Source organism: Ambystoma mexicanum, chromosome 12, assembly GCF_040938575.1.
Source record: "Ambystoma mexicanum isolate Mex_15411 chromosome 12, UKY_AmexF1_1, whole genome shotgun sequence".
Taxonomy (NCBI): domain Eukaryota; kingdom Metazoa; phylum Chordata; class Amphibia; order Caudata; family Ambystomatidae; genus Ambystoma; species Ambystoma mexicanum.
The window spans coordinates 96,283,041-96,306,706 of record NC_090936.1 but is presented as its reverse complement, the minus strand read 5'-3'; the positions used below and the strand labels follow the sequence as shown (position 1 = coordinate 96,306,706).

Sequence of the window (23,666 nt, the reverse complement as noted above, 5' to 3'; positions counted from 1 at the left end):
ACGTTTGGAGACCCATAGTGTCCCAACAACTATCATTGAAAAGCAAAAGATGTATTAAATGAAAATGCTACAGCATTTTCTCAACACCTTCCAATGCCCCCATGACTGCCTCTCATACCCCACCACCCTTCCCCGCCCCCACTAGCCTAAAATAACCTTTACCCTACAAGGCCCTCCATAAAAAGGCTGCGACAAATTAGGTAAAATGGTAATTTCACCAAATGCAGTGACATGGCAGTGACATGGCCGTGACCAACTGGACGGTCTCTCTAATGGCACCTAAAAAAAGAATGTAGGTTAAACTCACACAGACAATATTTTCTACACAGGAAATCGAGCACTCTGACAAGTTTATTAACTGTTGGCCTAAAAATATACATGTACTTTTTTTACACTTTAAGAACAGAACGTGGTGATAAAGAAAAATTCACAAGGAAACAGAAAAGTCTATGAGTTTCAGTATATTTGACAACACTTCGGCTTTTACATAATTGTGTGTATACTATTAGTGTTAATACTGTTTATAAAGAGCTAACACAGTCTGCATTACTGGCTGCTTAATCACTTCCTATGGACACATGGTACATTAGAAATGGCCTTTGCATGGTAACTTTCATCAACGAAATACGACCTTCACACGGTCATAAATGTTCTAACCTACACTAATATTACCAACATCTTAATGAAAAGCCAGTGCAGTTATGAAATGTTTTGCTAATTACATTGATTCAAAAACTCTGTCAGAATTGACAGGTATGTGACAGTTTCTATAGGATACAGAAATTACATTATTCCAGCTTCTCCCCAGGTGAAATACAGTCAATCTGCAAGAAGTACTGTTCAGGCTGAGCCACTTGAAACAACTAATTACAAATAGTAAGTACTCTTGGGGTGATCGAGTAATGGCTAGCGCTGATATAACAATGCTAATATAACAGATGCCCTTTAATTTCATCTATTTTTCCAGCAACACATCCTTGGTTCACCACATGAAACCCCATTATTGTAAAAGGCATTGTCATGGGTTGTATGTTGTGATGTAGTTGTATATGGAGCATTATCTGACAATTGTATAACTTCTGTAGCTGCTGCCGGCTCATGTTTGGCACATCCTCCATGTTGTCTAGACTCTGTGTCAAATAACATTTAATGACGAAAACATACTTGTTTTGATCACTGCATGAGCTGTAACCACCAACCATCTTGGAAAAACATTTGATTAACTTGTATCAATTGCCTTTAATGGAAGAATAGAAAAAATAGCATGATATGGGAATGTGTATAGTCTCAACCAACTCAAAAAACGTTTAACAACTTCCTCTGTTTGCACTTGAATGTGAATAGTTTTCATGTGCCTTCTCTGCACCAAAATGTTTTCTGGAAATCATCTTTATTGACAGCCAAGACCTTCCAACACAATACTTCTTGCTATCTATCCGTTATCATCCTCCCGGTTCCATATGAATTCAAGACAGAGTCAGCCCTTGCAGCAACAAATCTAAAATCATGATCTCCTCATCAATACTTCATGGATATTTTTCAGTGAAAGGTTAGTTTACAAATCCATGCATCTGTGGCCATTTAATTCATACCACATAGTTTCATGCAAAGCCACCCTACAAAAAATGGCACATGTGTACGTATGCAGATCAATAATGGTAACAAACTGCCTTAGAATAATTTCTTTCCATACATATATGAACTATCAAAGATTTTCTATTGCAAATTTTAGATCATTTTGCAAACTCAAAAATGGTGTAACAAAATTTACCCTGTGATCTTTGTCACTTGTCAGATTTTCACATTTTCATTTTAAGGGTGAATGATCAGTCAGTGTTAAGCACAATTGCAAAATCTTTGGAGAAAAAATAATAGAATAAATATCCTTTTTTCTTGAATTTAAATATATTGGTATGTGTAAGGAACACTAATAGATTTGTTCTCTAAAATATAGAAATACTCAAGAGCTTGCAAATTTCCCATTACTATACCAGCTTTTATTAAGATTCTGCTAGTATATACTTTCAAGTAGAATGTGATCTTATTGGAACATGTACATGGAGACTATGCTGCTTAGATTGGCACTTGCTATTAAAGTACTCACGTTTTATGAGATTCACAATATTGAGTTGATTATATTTCTTTCACGCCGAAATGTCTATTGCACCAACTAATAGCTTCAACTCAGGACAGGAAAAGATACCCGAAATCTAAGAATATTATGCACTCATGAAAAAGCTTTGATATCTGTATAAGAAATAGGAAGTGCAATCATGTTGCAGTGAAAATTACGCATATACGGGGGAAACATTCAAAGTCATATTACAGCATAGGTAAACCTTGCTATGTTTTGGAAGTGCCATTGATTCTGTCTTTCAACTACTGGCTCAAAGTCAATCCTACATTCATAGCATCACCAATGTGACAAGTTTAAAGCTTCTTTTTAAAATCAATTTAAAAATGATGGCTTACAAATCTCATGGATACACATACATGTTACACTGATCTATCCTTCAATTAACATTCATTAGTTCCGGGCTAATGTGCATCCTCTGAATGCCTTTTTTCATAGTCCATTTCTAATGATCGGATGTCTTATCCAGCTCTGTCGTTTTGCAGAAAAAAACACACGATTCGAGGTTTGCACATCTTGTCCACAATGTAGTTCTGTGTTCACTTCCATTAGTGTTGGAAACATTTTCCTTTTATTTGTTTCGCATAATGCTGATGTACAAAAACTGCTACTTGTTTTGTGGCCACTCTGCAAATGTTTAACTCAGCAAACCTGAAAGAAAAACAAAGTTCAAGTTATTATCTTTCTGCAGTCAAGCAAATTGCAATATGCCTGTTTTCCTATTCATTAAAGCACACATTTGTATTTTTTTAACCAATGAAAGGCACAAAGCACCTGCATCTGCAAACCAGTGAGATTTTGCCTGAATAGTAACTAAACGAGTAAACATATGATTTTTGTTATCTTAACCACAAACAAGCAAATGTGGGGCAATACAGATGTTCACTTTTTGCAGTGCTTAACTAGAACAGTGTTTCTCAAATGTATTGCAAAGGCACCCAATTAAAATAAACAGCAAGAGGCAAAAACAAATAGGCCAAATTGAGATTTTACAATCACGAAAAGGTTATCTGACTTTACAGGTTTATTTAATAATAGAATAGCGTTTGTCAAGCTTCCCCTACACCCTTGCAGGCAAGTCGAGGGTTTCACCTTTTTATTTGGCATATTCTGTTTTTTTACAGAGACAACATACTTCATGAAAATCAAAGGAAAATTCTGAATGCAAATATGTTCCCAAAATAAAAGTTGTTACTGTGGATTATATCAAATTTAATCGATATTCCCCTTCCTTTTAGCCGTTTTAAATTAAAATCACCAATAAGCTAAACATACAACATCATAGTTCACTTTACTGAACATTACATATAATTTCCAAGTGTTTTAACATCTTTTCATTTTATCACCATATATCTGTAAGACAAATAACGCTCAATCTATGTGAGAATGTTGGAAGAGCTTCACTGATATCCTTACCTCATAAACACAATAATAAACAAGGCTTCCCTATCACTCCTTTCTTTTACAACCAAAATAGTACTAGCAAAAGATGCTGTTAGTAGTTCCCAAATCTTCATTACACAGTTTTTTTCCACATCCCTTGTACCGCTCTCTTTTTTTTCTCTGATAATTGAGCAGATATGATAATTCACTCATATATGCTGTGTGCCTTCCTTATTTTAATGCAATCCACATACGTTTCAACCCTCTTTTTCTGCATAAGGTATTTTAAATCCCATTCTGTCTCCAACGTCCATATTAAAATGTGAATCCAACTTTAAAGCATGCCTACCAGGCCCTTTTGGATTTGATCAAATTCAGGTTCTAGTCTGAGATAAGATCTTGCAGGGTCTTAATATGCATATAAAGGGTCAGTGCTTATATGTTTTACCGTTCGGTCAAATATGTATCCGAATCATGGGCACTGCAATGTTTTTATTGGGAGCTTTTGAGAGAAAATTATTGTTGATGTAATAATAGTCTGATTTTAGTTCTGTGTATATGAATTCTTTTTTATTCTATTTATATTGACTTGGATTTTATTACATTTATATTGTCTGATGTAACTTAGTGGAGATTTTTTACGGAGAAAGTTTATACACACATAAAAATCAAACTCTGTATACTGGCTCTCAAAGGGAGTATTTCGCAGCTGGCCATGCAGTGTTTTATCATGATCACTAGCCATCTGTGGGAAAATCTTTATTTGAAAATAATTTGTTTCTGGGTATGCGTTTCACCACACTTTTCGGCATCAGGAAAGGCAGCCAATTGGTATAGTAATCTTATCTCGTATTTAGCCTGATTGTGTTAGTTGGCCATATCTCGCATTTAGCCTGATTGTGTTAGTTAGCCATAGGTCACATCTAGGCTTATTAATTTGGTTAACCATACGTTTTAGGTGTTACTGCACTTACTGTGGTAGCCCATTTTAGGCCACTCTCCCTGTATCCAAGTGTCCCAAATGTAGGTGTTACTGTATTTACTGTTGTGCCCCCCATTTTAGGCCATTCTCCCTCTATCCAGGTGACCCAAATCTAGGTGCTATGCATTTATTGTTGTGCATTTACTGTTGTGCCCCCATCTTAGGCCATTATCCATCTATCCAGGTATCACAAATATAGGTGTTACTGCATTTACTGTTGTGCCCCCATTTTAGGCATTTGCCCCTCTATACAGGCAACCCAAATCTAGGTGTTACTGCATTTACTGTTGTGCCCCCATTTTAGGCATTTGCCCCTCTATACAGGCAACCCAAATCTAGGTGTTACTGCATTTACTGTTGTGCATTTACTGTTGTGCCCCCATTTTAGGCATTTGCCCCTCTATACAGGCAACCCAAATCTAGGTGTTACTGCATATCCTGTTGTGCCCCCATTTTAGGCCATTCTCCCTCAATCCGGGTGTCCGAAAGCTAGGTGTTACTGAATTTACTGTTGTGTATGTGATGTAGTACCCCCATTTTAGGCCCTTCTCTCTCTAACCAGGTGTCCCAAGTCTAGGTGTTACTGCATTTACTGTTGTGCCACTATTTTAGGCCATTCTACCTCTATCCAGGTGTCCCAAAGCTAGGTGTTACTGCATTTACGGTTGTGCATTTACTGTTTTGCCCCCATTTTAGGCCATTCTCCCTCTATAAGGCATCCCAAATCTAGGCCTTACTACGTCTGCTGTTCTGCCCCATCTTAGGTACAAGTATCCCAGATATGAGGGTTACTGCATTGACAATGATAATTATATTTTATTTATGTCACGCTAGTACACAAGTGTTTCAGAGCGCAACCAGGCAAAAAGGGAGGCGAACAAGGGAGAATAAAAAAAGAAAACAGCTATCTTACTAGGCCCAGTGACATTTAAGAAATCCGGAAAGTGCATGGAAGGGGGGGGGGGGGGTGGAAAGTGCGGAGCAGAGGAGAGAAAACAGAAATAAATATTAAATAAAATAAATAAATAAGGGCGGTAAACCATGGTAGTGCAGCCACAAGAGGCAGCTGAAAGTTAGTCAGATAAGGTATATCTGATAAGTGCAGGAGAAAAGTGGGAGGGGGGCTGTATGGGTACAGATACAGAACCCTAGTGCAGAGGGTGGCCTAGAGGCAGTGCAGGAGAGTGGCAGGGTGAGCAGGTACCTGGACCCGAATGACAGAGGGTGGCCAGGTGCACAATGCCAAGAGAAGAAACAGATCAACAGGGGAGAAGGGGGGAAAGGCAGAGGCAAAGAGGAAGGTCTTGAGATGCTTCCGGAACTGGAGATGGTTTTCCTCAAGTTTCAAGGTGGATGTGAGGCTGTTCCAAAGGGAGGCACCAGCCGAAAACAGAGATCTACCCTCAGCCCATTTCTTTGCAAAACGACTAACCCTGAGGGAGTTAGAAGTAGAGGAGCGAAGTGCTTGAGAGGGGAGGTATTTACAGAGGGATAGTTGAAGGTATTTTGGACCCAGGCCCCAGAAAGCCTCGTGAACAATGCAGAGGGTTTTAAATGTAATCCTTACATCCACTGGGAGCCAATAAAGGGATTTCAGGGCTGGAGAGATACAATCCCAGGGCTTGAGGCAAGGACAAGTCTCGCAGTCCTGTGCTGGATTAGTTGTAAAGGGCGCAGAGTGGAGGCAGGTAGATTTAGAAAGAGGCTGTTTCAGTAATCCAGTCTGGAAACAACCAGAGCTTGAGAGACAGTGAGCTTTTGAGGGAAGGAGAGGAAAGGCAGAGTACCTCTAAGGAGGTGCAATAGAAAGTTTGACTTTTTGGAGACGTCAGAGATATGTGCGGAGAAGGAAAGTGTAGAGTCAAAGATAACCCTGAGGTTCTTAGCTGTGCAGGTGGGGGTAGGAGGAGGGCCAAGGGATGCCGGCCAGAGAGTGAGAGGAAAGGATGGAGATGGTGTACCAATAAGGAGGATCTCAGTCTTGTTGGCATTTAGACATAGATTGCTGGCGGCACACCAATTTTGAATGGCGATTAGACAATCAGAAATGAGGGAAGAGGCTGAAGGAAGCCTGAAAATGAGTTGGGTGTCATCAGCATAGCACTGGAAAGTTGAGCAGAAAATGGAGATGCAGTAAGCGAGAGTTGCCAGGTATTGGTTGAAAAGCCAGGGTGAGAGGTTAGACCCCTAGGGGACACCACATGTGGAGAGGGAGATAGAAGATAGGAAGGACCCAAGTTGTACCTGGGAGGTCGATCAGAGAAAAAAGAGGTCAGCCACACTAGAGCCTTATCAGTGATCCCCAGGTTGTCACAGCGATGATTGAGCAGGGTGGTATGGTTGACCGTATCAAACGCAGTGTCACGGCTAATCGCGTTGCACACAGTGCGATGCCTGACTTCGACATGGCGGGTGGCACGGACATGCCTGATTCTAACATGGCGGACCTTGCGGACCGCTACAGTGTGTGTGGCGGTCTAGTTGTTGCGCCCCATCATGCTTTGCGATGTCTCCGGGACGGAATGCCGACGGCTTATCAACCTGCTCGTCCCGAACGAGGACGCGTTGCTACTCTCCAAGGAGCTGGCGAACGCTACGTGAGTTTGTGTTAGGGAATCTCTTACTCCCTCTCTTCGGCCTTGCCTTTGTTAGCTTCCAATATTTACGACTGTGCTCCCTTTGATCTTTACAGACCTTTGTTTTTGAATTGTGTTTGTGGTTTAGGACGTCTCGGTGCCTTTCAGTCTCGTGAGTTATCCGCTACCCTTCATTGAAGAAGTTGTTTCCTGCCACCGCCTCCCTCCAGCTTGGTTCCCTAGTGGTAGGCACTTATTTAGCACGGCGCATTAAGAGGGGTTTTGGTCTCTTCACCTGTGGATTCTTAGTTTAATTCTTGTTTTATAACTCAGATCCACCACCTTTTGACTTCATTCCTTCTGGACATCGGTTACCTCTAATCTTTCAGAGGGTGTCTGGTCATTCTCGGTAAGAGTGCCTTCAGGTCTTATCCTTGATTACAGGGGGCTCCGAGTTTTCCTTTCGTTTGTGTGTTTACTATCCTTGTGACTTGCTCTGCTTTGTCTAGCGTGCCCAGTCTCTTGTTCCATCCCTGGTCATCTATTGTTCACATTTCAAGGCCGTGTTACCAACGGATCCTTTGGTAAGATTCCTGCTTCAGGGGTATCTATATAATGTCTAGGCAACTTTAAGACTAATCATTCTGTCTCTCTATCTTTCATCAGCCGGCCTGGCATTGTTGCTCTGGCCCCGATCTTCTAAAGACACGACCAGTCATCTCCGAAACTCCCGGGATAGCTTCACCTACGTCCACGGGACTTCTCAAGGAGTCTACGTTCTCTAGCAGCTCCACAGGGTTTTATTCCCCAAGAGGGTTTCCCTGGGAACCTTCCTCTGCCCTGGCCTTTGTGCCGGTTCACTGGGAGTTTCTCGGGGGGAATTCTATTTATCATCGAACCTCATCATCCCTGGTTCCATTTCCCAGGTGAGAGACCTTTTTGTTTCTATGTAATCCTCACACGGGCGCTCTCAGTAAAGTTTTGTTTGTTAGTCATAACAGTTAGCAACGCCCGATATTAGGAGTGACACTGTTTTAACTTGCCCCGGGTGAGGAATACATTTTGACTATAAGTCTAGGATGGATCCACAGCAGCAGCAGATTCAACAATTGATTGCTGCAGTGCAATCCCTGACTAACGAGGTTCAGCAATTGCAACAAGACAACACCTCCTTGAGACAGCAGCAGCAGCATGCGTCTCAACAAATTGCACAACAAGCTAATATATCTCGCATCCCCCATTGTTCCGAGGTTCCTCCCGGACCTCTTCCGGGTGGGCAATTCGATGGAAACCCGCATAGGGTGAAGGAGTTCCTTGAGGCATGTGCGGTGCAATTCGCATTTAAAGAACATTTCTTTCATACAGACCGGGATCGGGTTGGCTACATGGTATCTCAGATGGTAGGACCCGCATTGGCTTGGGTTACTCCTTTAGTTACAAATAATAACCCGTTATTGGACTCCTACACCGCCTTCTGCAATAGCGTTCGTACTATGTTTGGGCGACAGGAGATCAGGGTTGCTTCACAAGAACATCTATTGGATCTCAAGCAGGGCAATCTGGACATACTGGCGTATATCACAAAATTTAAACAAATGGCCAGTGAGACCACATGGTCGGACGATGCGCAGGTCACATTATTTAGGAGGGGTTTATCAGAAGATCTCAAGGACGAGGTCTCCAGAGTTCCACGTCCCACCACTCTCTCAGAGTTCATCGCCCTAGTGATGCAGATCGATTATCGTATGAAGGAGAGGATGACTGAAAGGAGAAAGGGTAGGGTCGCAAGGACATCCTTTGTCCCCTCAACCTCTAAACCCCCGCCAGCAGAGGAACCTATGCAACTTGGTTCAGCGTCTCGTGGACCTTTGAGTCCAGAGGAGAGAAATCGCAGACGTAGCCTGGGACTGTGTATGTACTGTGGCGCCAGCTCCCACTCTGTCCAAGAATGTCCTATTGCTCCAGTTCGGCGGTCGGGAAACGCCAACGCCCGGTCGTAAGAGGAACCACGATCCGGGAACCTAAGTCTGGTCAAGGTTCCTCATATACTTCACATTCTTTCTATTGCACCAACCTTTCAACCACCAATATGTTGGTATTAAAGGTTTCCTTCACAATAGGAAGTCTCATTTTACAGGACGTTCCGGCCCTAATTGATAGTGGGGCTGCGGGTAATTTCGTGGACGACCACTGGGCGGCTTCTTTAAAGATTCCACGTTTCCCTAAAGAGGAACCGATCCCGGTTGAAAGTGTGGATGGAAGCCCGCTGATCTCGGGTCCCATCAAAGAACAGACCGCAGCAATTCAAATGTCCATTTCTACCCATCAGGAGATTCTAACTCTAGATATCATACGAGCAGCTCATCATCCGGTGATCTTAGGATTACCTTGGCTCAGGAAACATAATCCGTTTATCAACTGGACCGCTGGGTCTTTCTTTCTTGGTTCAGAGTTCTGTCTGACACACTGCATAGGAAATCACCAAAGGGTCGCCATAGAATCTTCTCCTTCCTCGAATAATACAAAAGGGGTACATTCTCTCAATCAGATCGCAGGCCTCCCTGAAGTTTACGAGAGTTTTCAGGACGTATTTCTGTCCTCGGAGTTTAACCAGTTGCCTCCCCACAGGAGAGACGACTGTGCTATAGATTTGATACCAGATCAACCGCTTCCCTTTGGCCGTATGTATATTCTGTCTAACACGGAAAAAGAGGTTCTACGAGAGTATCTTCGCTCCAATTTGAAGAATGGACTGATAACAGAATCTACCTCCCCAGCAGCCGCCTCTTTGTTCTTTATAGCCAAGAAAAATTCTAAGGAATTACGACCCTGTATAGACTTCCGCGGTTTGAACAAGATCACTGTGCCCGACAAATACCCCATGCCACTCATCCCTGACATCCTTGAAGCAGTTAAAGGGGCTACTATATATACAAAGTTGGACTTAAAAGGAGCATACCACCTGATACGGATAAAGCCCGGGGACGAATGGAAGACGGCTTTTAGAACGCCGTTTGGGCATTATCAGTACAGGGTCATGCCGTTTGGGCTATCCAACGCCCCTGCTGTTTTCCAACGCTTTATGGATCATCTTTTTTCTGACCTTCTCTTACACAGTATGGTGGTGTACTTGGACGACATATTGATTTTTTCCTCCTCCATACAAGACCACATACCGCACGTTCAAGAGGTGCTTCGACGTCTACAACAAAATCATTTGTTCTGTAACCCCGAGAAGTGTTCATTTCATCAACCCAAGGTTACTTACTTGGGATACGTTTTATCCGCCCAGGGGATAGCAATGGACCCAGAAAAAGTCTTGGCAGTACGAGACTGGCCTACACCCGCATCTGTTAAAGATATTCAACGCTTTATAGGGTTCGCGAATTTCTATCGGAGATTCATACCTGAATTCTCAAAACTTACTCAGCCACTTACCAGTCTTCTTAAGAAAGGAGTCCGGTTTGTCTGGTCGGCAGCTACCGATCAAGCCTTTGACAGACTTAAGGAGTTATTTACATCAGCACCGATTCTTCTAACGCCGAACCAAAATCGAAGATTCATCGTGGAGACTGATGCCTCCCAACATGCTTTAGGCGCCGTCCTACTACAACCGGACGACCTTGAGCAGGAGAGACCCGTAGCATTTCTTTCCAAAACTCTTTTGCCTTCTGAGATCAACTACACGGTTCTGGAGAAGGAACTTCTCGCCATCAAGCGAGCCTTTGAGGAATGGCGACATTTACTCTTAGGAGCCAAATTCTCGGTCGAAGTAAGGACAGACCATCATAATCTCCGAATTCTTCAATACGCTCAAACCTGTAACAGTCGTCAGGCACGATGGGCTCATTTTTTTTCTCCTTTCAGGATTACGTTTTCGTTTATTCCTGGAAGGGAGAATCTAAGAGCTGATGCCTTGTCTCGCAAGGATCATCCTATTGACAGTCCTTTCAGATCAGAACCTATATTTCCACCATTGACCATGGGAGTGGTGGCAGCTCCAGGTTTCCTGTCTCGCCTTAGAGCTCAATCTGATTCCATTGCTAAGAAGTCACTTTCATTGTCCAACCGATCAGTTCTGGTAGAGGAGGATGGATGTTATTTCATGGAACAAAGGGCCTACATTCCGACTCGTCCTCTCCAGAAGGAGGTTTTGGACATGTGCCATAAATCCAAGGTAGCAGGACATTGAGGCTTCACCTCCACGTTGGATCTTGTTTCACGTTTCTTTTGGTGGCCTGCTGTTCGAAAGGACACCAAGGAATATGTGAGCTCATGTCCCACGTGCTTACAAAACAAGATACCCAGGCAAACACCCTTGGGAGAACTGGTCAGAATGCCCTTGCCTTCCCGTCCATGGCAAATAATAACCACGGACTTCATCGTAGATCTGCCCCAATCCCAGGGCTATAATACTATTATGGTCACTATTGACACCTTGACAAAACTGGCGCATTTTGTTCCCTTGATTGGGATACCCTCTGCAGCTCAAATGGCACGTATTTTCATCAGACATGTTTTTACCCTTCATGGCCTACCGGAAACAATCATATCAGACAGAGGTCCACAGTACACGTCCCGATATTGGAAACTCGTTTGTCGGTTTCTGGGGATATCCAGGGCTCTTAGTTCTGGCTACCACCCCCAATCGAATGGTCAAACAGAAAGACTAAATCAAACATTAGAAGGATACCTCAGAAATTACATCTCGGCGGCTCTGGACGATTGGAAGGACCTCCTGCCCCTCGCTGAGTTTGCGTATAATAACTCTTACCATTCGGCCATACGAACATCTCCTTTTCAGTGCTCTTTTGGATTCAGTCCAACATCTTTTCCCACTATGAAGAGGTCTGACACTAAATTCCCAGACTTAAACAAACTCACGGAACAAATCTGTCAAGGACACCGCTCCGCGGTTATCGCTCTACGCCATTCCCAGGACAGGAGAAAGTACTTCGCTGATCGTCATCGCACCCCAGCACCTGTCATCAAACCCGGAGATCGGGTATGGCTTTCTTCAAGGTTTCTACCTAGACATCTTGTTCCGTCTAAACTCTCTCCTCGATATTTTGGTCCCTTCCGAGTAATCGCCGCCATAGGTTCCGCGGCTTTCAAACTCTGTTTACCTGATTCCTGGTCAAGAATACACCCAGTTTTTCACGTGTCACAATTGAAGCCCGATAATCGCAGTGCCTTCCATCCCAGGGTTACAGACTGTCCTGCGCCCATAATTCCCGATTCAGGGCCTGAATATGAAGTCAAAGAAATTTGCGACTCCCGATATCACCGGGGTCGTCTTCAGTACCTAATTGATTGGAAGGGGTACTCGCCCGCTGATCGTACCTGGGAACCTGTATCTGCCGTCCGCGCTCCTCGGCTGATTAAAAGATTTCATACGAGACATCCAGGCAAGCCGGGAGGTGCCAACCCTAAGGGGGGGCATACTGTCACGGCTAATCGCGTTGCCCACAGTGCGATGCCTGACTTCGACATGGCGGGTGGCACGGACATGCCTGATTCCAACATGGCGGACCTTGCGGACCGCTACAGTGTGTGTGGCGGTCTAGTTGTTGCGCCCCATCATGCTTTGCGATGTCTCCGGGACGGAATGCCGACGGCTTATCAACCTGCTCGTCCCGAACGAGGACGCGTTGCTACTCTCCAAGGAGCTGGCGAACGCTACGTGAGTTCGTGTTAGGGAATCTCTTACTCCCTCTCTTCGGCCTTGCCTTTGTTAGCTTCCAATATTTACGACTGTGCTCCCTTTGATCTTTACAGACCTTTGTTTTTGAATTGTGTTTGTGGTTTAGGACGTCTCGGTGCCTTTCAGTCTCGTGAGTTATCCGCTACCCTTCATTGAAGAAGTTGTTTCCTGCCACCGCCTCCCTCCAGCTTGGTTCCCTAGTGGTAGGCACTTATTTAGCACGGCGCATTAAGAGGGGTTTTGGTCTCTTCACCTGTGGATTCTTAGTTTAATTCTTGTTTTATAACTCAGATCCACCACCTTTTGACTTCATTCCTTCTGGACATCGGTTACCTCTAATCTTTCAGAGGGTTTCTGGTCATTCTCGGTAAGAGTGCCTTCAGGTCTTATCCTTGATTACAGGGGGCTCCGAGTTTTCCTTTCGTTTGTGTGTTTACTATCCTTGTGACTTGCTCTGCTTTGTCTAGCGTGCCCAGTCTCTTGTTCCATCCCTGGTCATCTATTGTTCACATTTCAAGGCCGTGTTACCAACGGATCCTTTGGTAAGATTCCTGCTTCAGGGGTATCTATATAATGTCTAGGCAACTTTAAGACTAATCATTCTGTCTCTCTATCTTTCATCAGCCGGCCTGGCATTGTTGCTCTGGCCCCGATCTTCTAAAGACACGACCAGTCATCTCCGAAACTCCCGGGATAGCTTCACCTACGTCCACGGGACTTCTCAAGGAGTCTACGTTCTCTAGCAGCTCCACAGGGTTTTATTCCCCAAGAGGGTTTCCCTGGGAACCTTCCTCTGCCCTGGCCTTTGTGCCGGTTCACTGGGAGTTTCTCGGGGGGAATTCTATTTATCATCGAACCTCATCATCCCTGGTTCCATTTCCCAGGTGAGAGACCTTTTTGTTTCTATGTAATCCTCACACGGGCGCTCTCAGTAAAGTTTTGTTTGTTAGTCATAACACGCAGAAGAGATATCAAGTAGGATGAGGACAGAGGGAATGTTAGAATCGAGGTTGGCGAGCAGGTCATTGAGGTTGCACACCCATTCTAGGCCTTTCCCCCTCCATCCAGGTGTAACAAATCTATGTCTTACCAGATCCAAAATAGCCTCACGGCAGTCAGCCATACCTGGCATGTAGTCCAACTGTGTTTGTAAGATATACCTGGCATTGCTACTGTGTCCTCAATGTGATCTCCTCTCCAACTTGCCAGGCATCCCAAATCTAGGTGCTACTACATTCTCTGCTGAGTCCTCAGTCGGGGACTCTCTTCCACCTGCTATGTATCCCAAATCCAGGTATCAACGCTATTACATCTTTTGACAGCAATCCTAAGCCCCCACCCATTTCAGGCATACCCCAAGCTAAGTATTGCTGCTGTGTCACAGCTTGGGCAACCCAAATCCCCTGGTAGCTAAGGTATAGGTGCCTTTTGAGTAATCACTGTGTCTCCAACCCAATAGAAGAAAACCCAAGAGAAAGGAAACATCTTTATACTTAACCCATAACTCGCGACAGACCACCAACAAGAACAATGCACAAACACTGACGATGCTAAACGCTCCAGCAAGAATACAGGACCACTCTGGTAAAGACCAGAACAAGAGGGAAATAGACACCATCACTCCATATATCACAAAAACTCTAGGACAACTAAAGCAACTGCAACGAGATACAGAAGAGAAAACGGAGGAAGTCAGGAACTTAATAATAAACCTAGCAGATTTACTCAGTGATGAAACGGACCTTACTGAGCACACCTCACATCCTGAGAACAACAAGGAAACCCGCCAACAAGACCACCATAAGACGAAACCAAGAAGAAAGCAAAGCACTGTTAAAAAACCACACTGCAATCTAATCAATGCAAGATCAATGTCCAAACATACTACAGAAATCTACAATCTACTCTACGATGGTGGAATAGACATATTATTCGTCACAGTAACCTTGTTAGATGACAACTACAGAGTCACACTACACAGCTATCTACCCGACAACTTCAAATGCACACAGGTAAACAGAAAGGAAAATGAGGAGGACGACTTGCAATAGCCTACAAAGAACACCTGAAAATAAAAACAGACAACCTGCTGAACATGAAACTGTGAATCCCTCGTCCTTCACCTGACAGCTAACTCAAAAACAAACCACACATTCAAACTCATCTATAAACCACCGACCTATGACGCAACCTTTGTGGACACATTCATAGAAGCCATAGTATGTTATGTTATTAGATTTCTAAAGCGCACGTTCGCCGGAGACATCTTGGCGCTAATCACGAACCTAGCCATCAAACACGACCACCTGATAATCCTTTGGGATTTCAACATATGGTCTGAAGAAGAGAACGCAAACCCTCAAAAATCACTAATCAAGCAACTTGAGACACTGAAACTACGCCAGATGGTAAAAGGAGCAACACGCACAACAGGACACACTCTCGACGCAATCTTCGCCAACAAAAATCTGATCGCTTTTTTTTTCTATTCTTAATTTGCATTTAAAACAACAGCACCATGTGCCAACATAGAACCTTCTAATACTCCCCCCCTCTTCCCTGGCCCTTCCATCCATAACCACTATTCAGTTCTCACACATTACCAAATTGACAGGTCGGTGCATAGTATTACGTTGGGTTCCTTCTTTGTCTGTACTTTATAGGTGAGCAAAGTTCAAAAATGTTCCTGATCAGGCAATAGATAGTTCTTACGTATGCCTCCACTTGATATTGCTGTAGAGTTCTCCATGCCATGATCTACATCTATCAGTGGATCCCATCCGGTTGTCCCCATGGGGAAACATGCATTAATGTCCACCAGCCCACAAACCTAGCCTTCCTGGGTGCTGGCTTATGGTGCGGGGGGGGGGTCTATCTCCTCATTGATCGAGTGTCCCATTAGAAATTGTGTGTAGGCATCCCACATGTGCCTGTCCCCATACCGGTGAACCGTCATATCGCCCCATCTGTTTTCCATATCATTACAGTACAGAATATCTGCATTCCATTGTGCTATCTTTGGGCTATGTTTCCCACCCTATGCCATCTCCACCCTTCTTTTAGCCAGAATGAGGAGCAACCCCATTAGTTTCCTGGTGTGTTTAGGTACTAGTTTGGTGTAGCCTAGCAAGGCCATCACCGGGTCCGGGTCTATCTCCTGCCCAGCAATGCCACTAATCACCTCGAACACTTGCTCCCAGAACTGCCTAATGCCATTACATTCCCAGGCAATGTGAATAAAGTCTCTACCACCACTTTGCATCTGTTACATTTACCTGAGGCCTCTGGAAAAACTCTTTCAGTTGAGCTGGTGTGTAGTAATATTGGTGCAGGTATTTGAAGTGTATCAACTTGAGGTTCATGTTAATACCCGCTTTTCTAATCATCTCGCAGCAGTATCCCCACACATCTTCTGATACCTCTCTCCCCAGGGCCCGCTCCCACACCCTCCAGGGGGAAACTGCAGTCTCAGTCCTGGAGCCGAGGGCCACGGCATACAAACCAGGGGTCACCCGGTGTCCAAAGCCCCCCCTGGATCAGTTTGTCCAGTGTGTCCGCAATCCGGGGTTGTTCAGGAAAGGTGGGAAACAACCGATGCAGGGCCTCCCTAAGCCTATAGTACAGGAAAGTATCTAGTGCGGACAATGCCACCCTTTCTTTCATTAGATCTAGCGTTATGAATGTCCCGTTAGGGAATAACTCCCCAAAGTCCATCACCCCCAATCTTTTCATCAAGGACACAAAGCCCACCTCACTGGAAAGAGGGACCTCTGGAATGTGTGCAACCGGGAGGCTGGGCGAGTAGAGGACTTCCCCTTTGGATTTGTGTTCTATGCAACCCCATGCTCTACAGGTCAGATCTACCATGTTATGTATCTTATGCGCCCTACCCGGGGCTGTAAGGATAATGGATCTCAGCAGCACAGGTGCTGCTATTGCTCTTTTCACCTCTAAATGCCACCGGTCTCCCCGCAACCCATACCAATACAAGAGGAACCCATCCCATGCTACATTATAGTACGTCTAAAATTCAGGCAGTGCCAGGCCCCTTTCCCGTATAGATGCTGTTAATTTGTCCCAGGAGACCCGTGCCTGCTTGCCTGCCCATATGAATTGTATTACCGCCGATTTCAGTTCTCAAAAATATCCCCTGGACATTGTTATGGGCGCATTCAAAAAGATGTACAGAAATCTAGGGAGCAATGTCATCTTGGTCACAGATATCCTACCATATAAATTGAGAAGAAGGGATCTCCATCTGGCCATTGCCACTTTTGCTCGCTCCAGGGCCTTTACATAGTTGCTAGTATATACGACCCGCTGTCCCTCGCTATGGTTATCCCTAAGTATCGCATCTGGGTCATGTGCCACTGGAACCCCCACATGTTGTGAACATTTATTCAGTTTAGTGTCCTACAAGGTATCCATATTGGCCTATGCACATTCGCATCACACCACAATTCAATTATGGCCATGTTGCCAATTTGTTTTATCCGCCATCTTGGCTGCCATCTTGGCTGCATTAATAAGTTTCTTGTCCATTCTGCATTCCCACTCTGAAACGCGGTAAAAGACCGCTGTGTTAACTTTCTGACATTTACAAGACAGCAATGCACATTCTGCGGCGCATGTTGTTTGTCTTACACTGTAGAACCTTGAAGTGTTTGCAGAAGCATAGCTAATCTACAAGTTAGGTGCCCTCCTGTCTCAACCATGTTTTCTCCAACAAACTGTTAATTATAATAATGTGCTTCTGAAACGTGCTCCTTTAGAGAAACCCTATTCCCAAGCTTTGGAGCAGACTGATCATAGGCTCTAGGAGCAACATAGAAAAGCTGCACAGAGAATGTTACCTTGTACCGGAGAACACGATATGCCTCCATGCACTGCTTTGCCCTGCTCCCAGACAGTAAACTGTCTGCGGGAAGATGCGGAAAATACAAGTATGTTGTCATGGTAATACCATCTACGTGGAAAGGTTCTGAACCCTATGGTCCCTATCGCAGGGGGCTGGACAAGCATATCGTATGGTATTCCTAATTGTATATATGCTGCAACTTCTGGTGTCTCGGGGCTCTCTCCCATCGCAGTGTTTGTACGCATGCATCGTGGGGTGCTGAGTCCCAGTCATATGACTGTAATAAACGTTGTTCTTTGACCTCGTGACTGGCTATTTCCATTTCTTTGTAGTAAGCCTCAAATTTTGGTCTTTCAATGTCCTGAAATTGTCGCACCTTTTTTTTAGGAGAAATATGACCCATTTGCTGGTGTTCACTTTCAGCCCCGATAGGTCCCCCCGATAGGTCCCCAAACCGTTGAACCTCTCACATGACCAGGTCCAGGTTGATGCTGGGGTCACGTAAGAATAACATCATATCATCCGCGTATAGTGATATTGCTACCTGGTGGGTATGTAGTTGAATTCCTCGATGAATGCGCATTTCCCTTATCCACTCCGCTAGCAGTTCTATCGCCAAGGCAAACAGTAAAGGAGAGAGCGGGCACCCCTGACGTGTCCCCCTCTCGAGTGCTATTGACGATGTTACCTGCCCATTCACTCTCACCTTAGCTACTGGGCCTTCATATAACAATGACACCAGTGCAATGAACTGCTCCCCATGCCCATCCTGTGCATCACTGAGAACAGGAATGGCCATTCGACCAAGTTGAACACCTTAGTGGTGTCCAATAGGGCTGCTACTATGGAGTCATTATGTGGCACCGCTGCCATCAGCCCAAACATCCTCCTGAGCCCATATGATGTGTACCGCCCTGGGATGAAGCCTGCCTGATCCGCTTTAACCATAACTGACATTAAGCGTGACAATCGGGTCGCTAGAATTTTGCCCAGAATTTTATTGTGAAGGTTGATGAGTGTGATTTACCGGGCTTATCCGGTTTCAGCAAAACCACCACCGCTGCTTCACTAGGAGAGTCTGGCAATCGTCCCGCCACCACACTACGCTGAAATATCTGTAGCAGGTAAGGGGCAAGTTTATCGGCATAGTGCTTGTAAAATTCAGCCGTAACCCAGTCGGGCCTGGTGATTTCCCTGATGGCAGGGATCTAATTGCCCCTAAGACTTCCTCCAGCGTCAGTGGACGGCTTAGCCACTCCCTCTGCTCCTCCATGCACCAGTACAGTTCTACCTCATCTAAATTTGAGGCCATATCTGCCTGAGAGGCCAGATATTGGGTAGAGTACAGATGTTTATGAAACTTAAAAGAATTGTTGCACTAACTCCCGGTCCTCAAATCTGTCCACCCCGTGTTTGTCGGCTATCGCCGGCATCCTGCCCTTCAGATTGTCCATCCTGCTGGCTCTAGCTAGCGTTCAACCCGGGGCCTGTCCCTCCCCATATTGTCGAGGTGCCATATTGCCCAATAAGTACTTGACTTCCCTCTGTGCCAAATCCCAAAACCCCTAGAGCCACTGTAATAACTGCGCTCGCTCGGTGTCTGAGGGACTAGGGGCCGTCGATTGCTGTGCTCGTATATCATTTTCTTTATCGGCCAATTCCCTCCAAATTCTTTTTATAATCCCGGATTCTCTGGATATGCATTCTCCCCGAATCAAGCATTTGAACCCTTGCCACAGTGTCCCTACCGATTCCACTGACCCTCATTAATTTCGAAATATGTGTCAATAGCTGTTGCCAGCCCTTCCCATAAAACCACATCTGTAAACCCTTCACTTTTGAATCTCCAGGGGGGTCGCTCCCTTTCCCGATCAACCAGAATGATAGTCAGTAACACTGAGGTATAGTCAGAGAGCGTGCGGGCATGGATTTCTACCCCCTTCACCTGTCCCAGTATGGCTTGTGACACCAGGAGGAAATCTAATCGCGATACTGAGTTGTGGGGCGCGGAATGATGTGTGTACAGTCGCGCGTCCCGATTCCTCATCGTCCAAACATCTTTAATTTCCCACACTAAGAGCATGCCATGCAGCCTGCTCGTCCCTTTACTCCCAGGGAGTTGGGTCGCCCCAGTTCGATCCCGCACTGCATCCATCGTTGCATTAAAGTCGCCAGCCAAGATTATCTCCCCTACTGATATGCTCCCCAACTGTTTTTCTATCCAGTCTAATGACTCCGTTGTATCTTGGTTTGGACTGTAGTAATTACCCAAGGTGTAGGTTCTCCCTTGAATTACCCCCTGGACCACCAGCACTTTACCTTCTTGGTCCTTGATGACATTAGTTTGGCGGAATCCTACAGAGCTATTCATGAGTGTGCACACACCAATTGTGTATGAAGAGTATGACGAGTGGTATCTGTGGCAGCTCCAGCTTTTCCCAAATTTAGACTTCTGCTGTTAAGTGGGTCTCCTGAAGGAAGGCGATCCCCACCTTATGACGTTGCATATACAACAGGACTTTCCGGATCTTGGAGGGGCAGTTAAGCCGCCTGACATTCCAGGTGATAAAACTAAGTGTTGCCATGGAAAGCTGGTATGAGATTTGCTATCCCCAAGGAGATTGCCATCCAGGGATCAAGCCCCCCCGACGTCTCCCTGAGCATATGAGATCCATATTTTGTTGCTCTTCCTTATTGCTACACTCGTGCCGGGTCCCCTCCCTCCGCCCACCCCCACTTTCTCCAATCCGCAAGTAGCATCGCGCTCCCCCTCCCGTCAAGAACTTCACCTTTCTTTGTGCTTGAACTACCGCCCTCCCTCCGCTGAATACCCCAACTCTTCAGCTTCCCCATCCCCCACCCTTATATACCAACCCTCCACCACACCTGCATAGAGAAGTGATTATCCTGTCCGCATCAGGTTCTGACCACATCGTACAGTAGTGTCATATTTGGTAAAGGATATGACCTCCTGAACTCATTTTCAGTCATTATCCCCCCTGCAACCGGGGGTTCCTTGGCTGCATTTCCAGAAAGGCAGTGGCCTGTTCCGGAGTATGAAAGAAGAGCGCTCGTCCTTCATGCTCAACTCGTAGTTTAGCTGGGAACATCATGGTGTATTTTATGCCTCTATCTCGCAGCTGCTTCTTAATGTTTAGAAATGTCCTCCTTGATGCCTGTACTTTATCCGAGAAATCCGGGAAGAACTTGATCATATCGCCTTATAGACGACTGTGCCCTTTTTACGGGCTTTGCGGAGAGCCACGACCCTATCCTGATAGTTCAGCAGACGTGCTATGATCGGGCGTGGTGGTGCTCCCGAGATTGTTTTCTTCCCACTCGGTATCCGGTGTGCCCTTTCAATTATACACACCGCAGAAAACACGACAGGTCCCATCGCCTCCCGCAGTATCTCCTCCACGAAGGGTTCCATGTTCCTCTGTTCAACTGATTCTGGGATGCTGATAATCCTGAGATGATTTCTTCTTGATCTGGATTCTAACTCCTCTTGTCTGTCTGTGAGTTGTTTCAGCGCCCTCTTCACTCCAGTCATCTCTCTGGTGATGGTTGCGGAAACATCTTCCACCCTCGACACTCTCCCTTCTGCTTCATCCAACCTTTTGCCAAGTTTGTTGAGACGGATCTGCATGTGGTCAACTTTACAAGTAAGGGAGTCTAGTTTCCCATCTAGGGACTGTATGCTTGTTTGCAGCTGGGTAATTAGTTTCCTGGTGTGTTTAGGTACTAGTTTGGTGTAGCCTAGCAAGGCCATCACCGGGTCCGGGTCTATCTCCTGCCCAGCAATGCCACTAATCACCTCGAACACTTGCTCCCAGAACTGCCTAATGCCATTACATTCCCAGGCAATGTGAAGAAAGTCTCTACCACCACTTTGCATCTGTTACATTTACCTGAGGCCTCTGGAAAAACTCTTTCAGTTGAGCTGGTGTGTAGTAATATTGGTGCAGGTATTTGAAGTGTATCAACTTGAGGTTCATGTTAATACCCGCTTTTCTAATCATCTCGCAGCAGTATCCCCACACATCTTCTGATACCTCTCTCCCCAGGGCCCGCTCCCACACCCTCCAGGGGGAAACTGCAGTCTCAGTGCTGGAGCCGAGGGCCACGGCATACAAACCAGGGGTCACCCGGTGTCCAAAGCCCCCCCTGGATCAGTTTGTCCAGTGTGTCCGCAATCCGGGGTTGTTCAGGAAAGGTGGGAAACAACCGATGCAGGGCCTCCCTAAGCCTATAGTACAGGAAAGTATCTAGTGCGGACAATGCCACCCTTTCTTTCATTAGATCTAGCGTTATGAATGTCCCGTTAGGGAATAACTCCCCAAAGTCCATCACCCCCAATCTTTTCATCAAGGACACAAAGCCCACCTCACTGGAAAGAGGGACCTCTGGAATGTGTGCAACCGGGAGGCTGGGCGAGTAGAGGACTTCCCCTTTGGATTTGTGTTCTATGCAACCCCATGCTCTACAGGTCAGATCTACCATGTTATGTATCTTATGCGCCCTACCCGGGGCTGTAAGGATAATGGATCTCAGCAGCACAGGTGCTGCTATTGCTCTTTTCACCTCTAAATGCCACCGGTCTCCCCGCAACCCATACCAATACAAGAGGAACCCATCCTATGCTACATTATAGTACGTCTAAAATTCAGGCAGTGCCAGGCCCCTTTCCCGTATAGATGCTGTTAATTTGTCCCAGGAGACCCGTGCCTGCTTGCCTGCCCATATGAATTGTATTACCGCCGATTTCAGTTCTCAAAAATATCCCCTGGACATTGTTATGGGCGCATTCAAAAAGATGTACAGAAATCTAGGGAGCAATGTCATCTTGGTCACAGATATCCTACCATATAAATTGAGAAGAAGGGATCTCCATCTGGCCATTGCCACTTTTGCTCGCTCCAGGGCCTTTACATAGTTGCTAGTATATACGACCCGCTGTCCCTCGCTATGGTTATCCCTAAGTATCGCATCTGGGTCATGTGCCACTGGAACCCCCACATGTTGTGAACATTTATTCAGTTTAGTGTCCTACAAGGTATCCATATTGGCCTATGCACATTCGCATCACACCACAATTCAATTATGGCCATGTTGCCAATTTGTTTTATCCGCCATCTTGGCTGCCATCTTGGCTGCATTAATAAGTTTCTTGTCCATTCTGCATTCCCACTCTGAAACGCGGTAAAAGACCGCTGTGTTAACTTTCTGACATTTACAAGACAGCAATGCACATTCTGCGGCGCATGTTGTTTGTCTTACACTGTAGAACCTTGAAGTGTTTGCAGAAGCATAGCTAATCTACAAGTTAGGTGCCCTCCTGTCTCAACCATGTTTTCTCCAACAAACTGTTAATTATAATAATGTGCTTCTGAAACGTGCTCCTTTAGAGAAACCCTATTCCCAAGCTTTGGAGCAGACTGATCATAGGCTCTAGGAGCAACATAGAAAAGCTGCACAGAGAATGTTACCTTGTACCGGAGAACACGATATGCCTCCATGCACTGCTTTGCCCTGCTCCCAGACAGTAAACTGTCTGCGGGAAGATGCGGAAAATACAAGTATGTTGTCATGGTAATACCATCTACGTGGAAAGGTTCTGAACCCTATGGTCCCTATCGCAGGGGGCTGGACAAGCATATCGTATGGTATTCCTAATTGTATATATGCTGCAACTTCTGGTGTCTCGGGGCTCTCTCCCATCGCAGTGTTTGTACGCATGCATCGTGGGGTGCTGAGTCCCAGTCATATGACTGTAATAAACGTTGTTCTTTGACCTCGTGACTGGCTATTTCCATTTCTTTGTAGTAAGCCTCAAATTTTGGTCTTTCAATGTCCTGAAATTGTCGCACCTTTTTTTTAGGAGAAATATGACCCATTTGCTGGTGTTCACTTTCAGCCCCGATAGGTCCCCCCGATAGGTCCCCAAACCGTTGAACCTCTCACATGACCAGGTCCAGGTTGATGCTGGGGTCACGTAAGAATAACATCATATCATCCGCGTATAGTGA

At 45.3% G+C, this 23,666-nt stretch overlaps 1 protein-coding gene across 2 annotated transcripts in view; it reads right to left on the bottom strand.

Annotated features, from left to right (window-relative positions):
* Positions 1-333: 333 nt before the first annotated feature.
* The window catches only part of LHFPL3 (LHFPL tetraspan subfamily member 3), an 830,591-nt gene continuing 807,258 nt past the window's right edge, over positions 334-23,666 (bottom strand). Inside the window, exon 4 of one of the 2 annotated variants that reach the window (XM_069628075.1) lies at positions 334-2,785. Coding sequence is in view for 1 of the 2 variants with exons in the window: in XM_069628076.1 (XP_069484177.1) it covers positions 2,772-2,785 (14 nt within the window). In the remaining variant the exon portion in view is untranslated. The remainder of the gene's footprint in view (positions 2,786-23,666) is intronic. The other variant, XM_069628076.1, reaches the window with a different exon arrangement.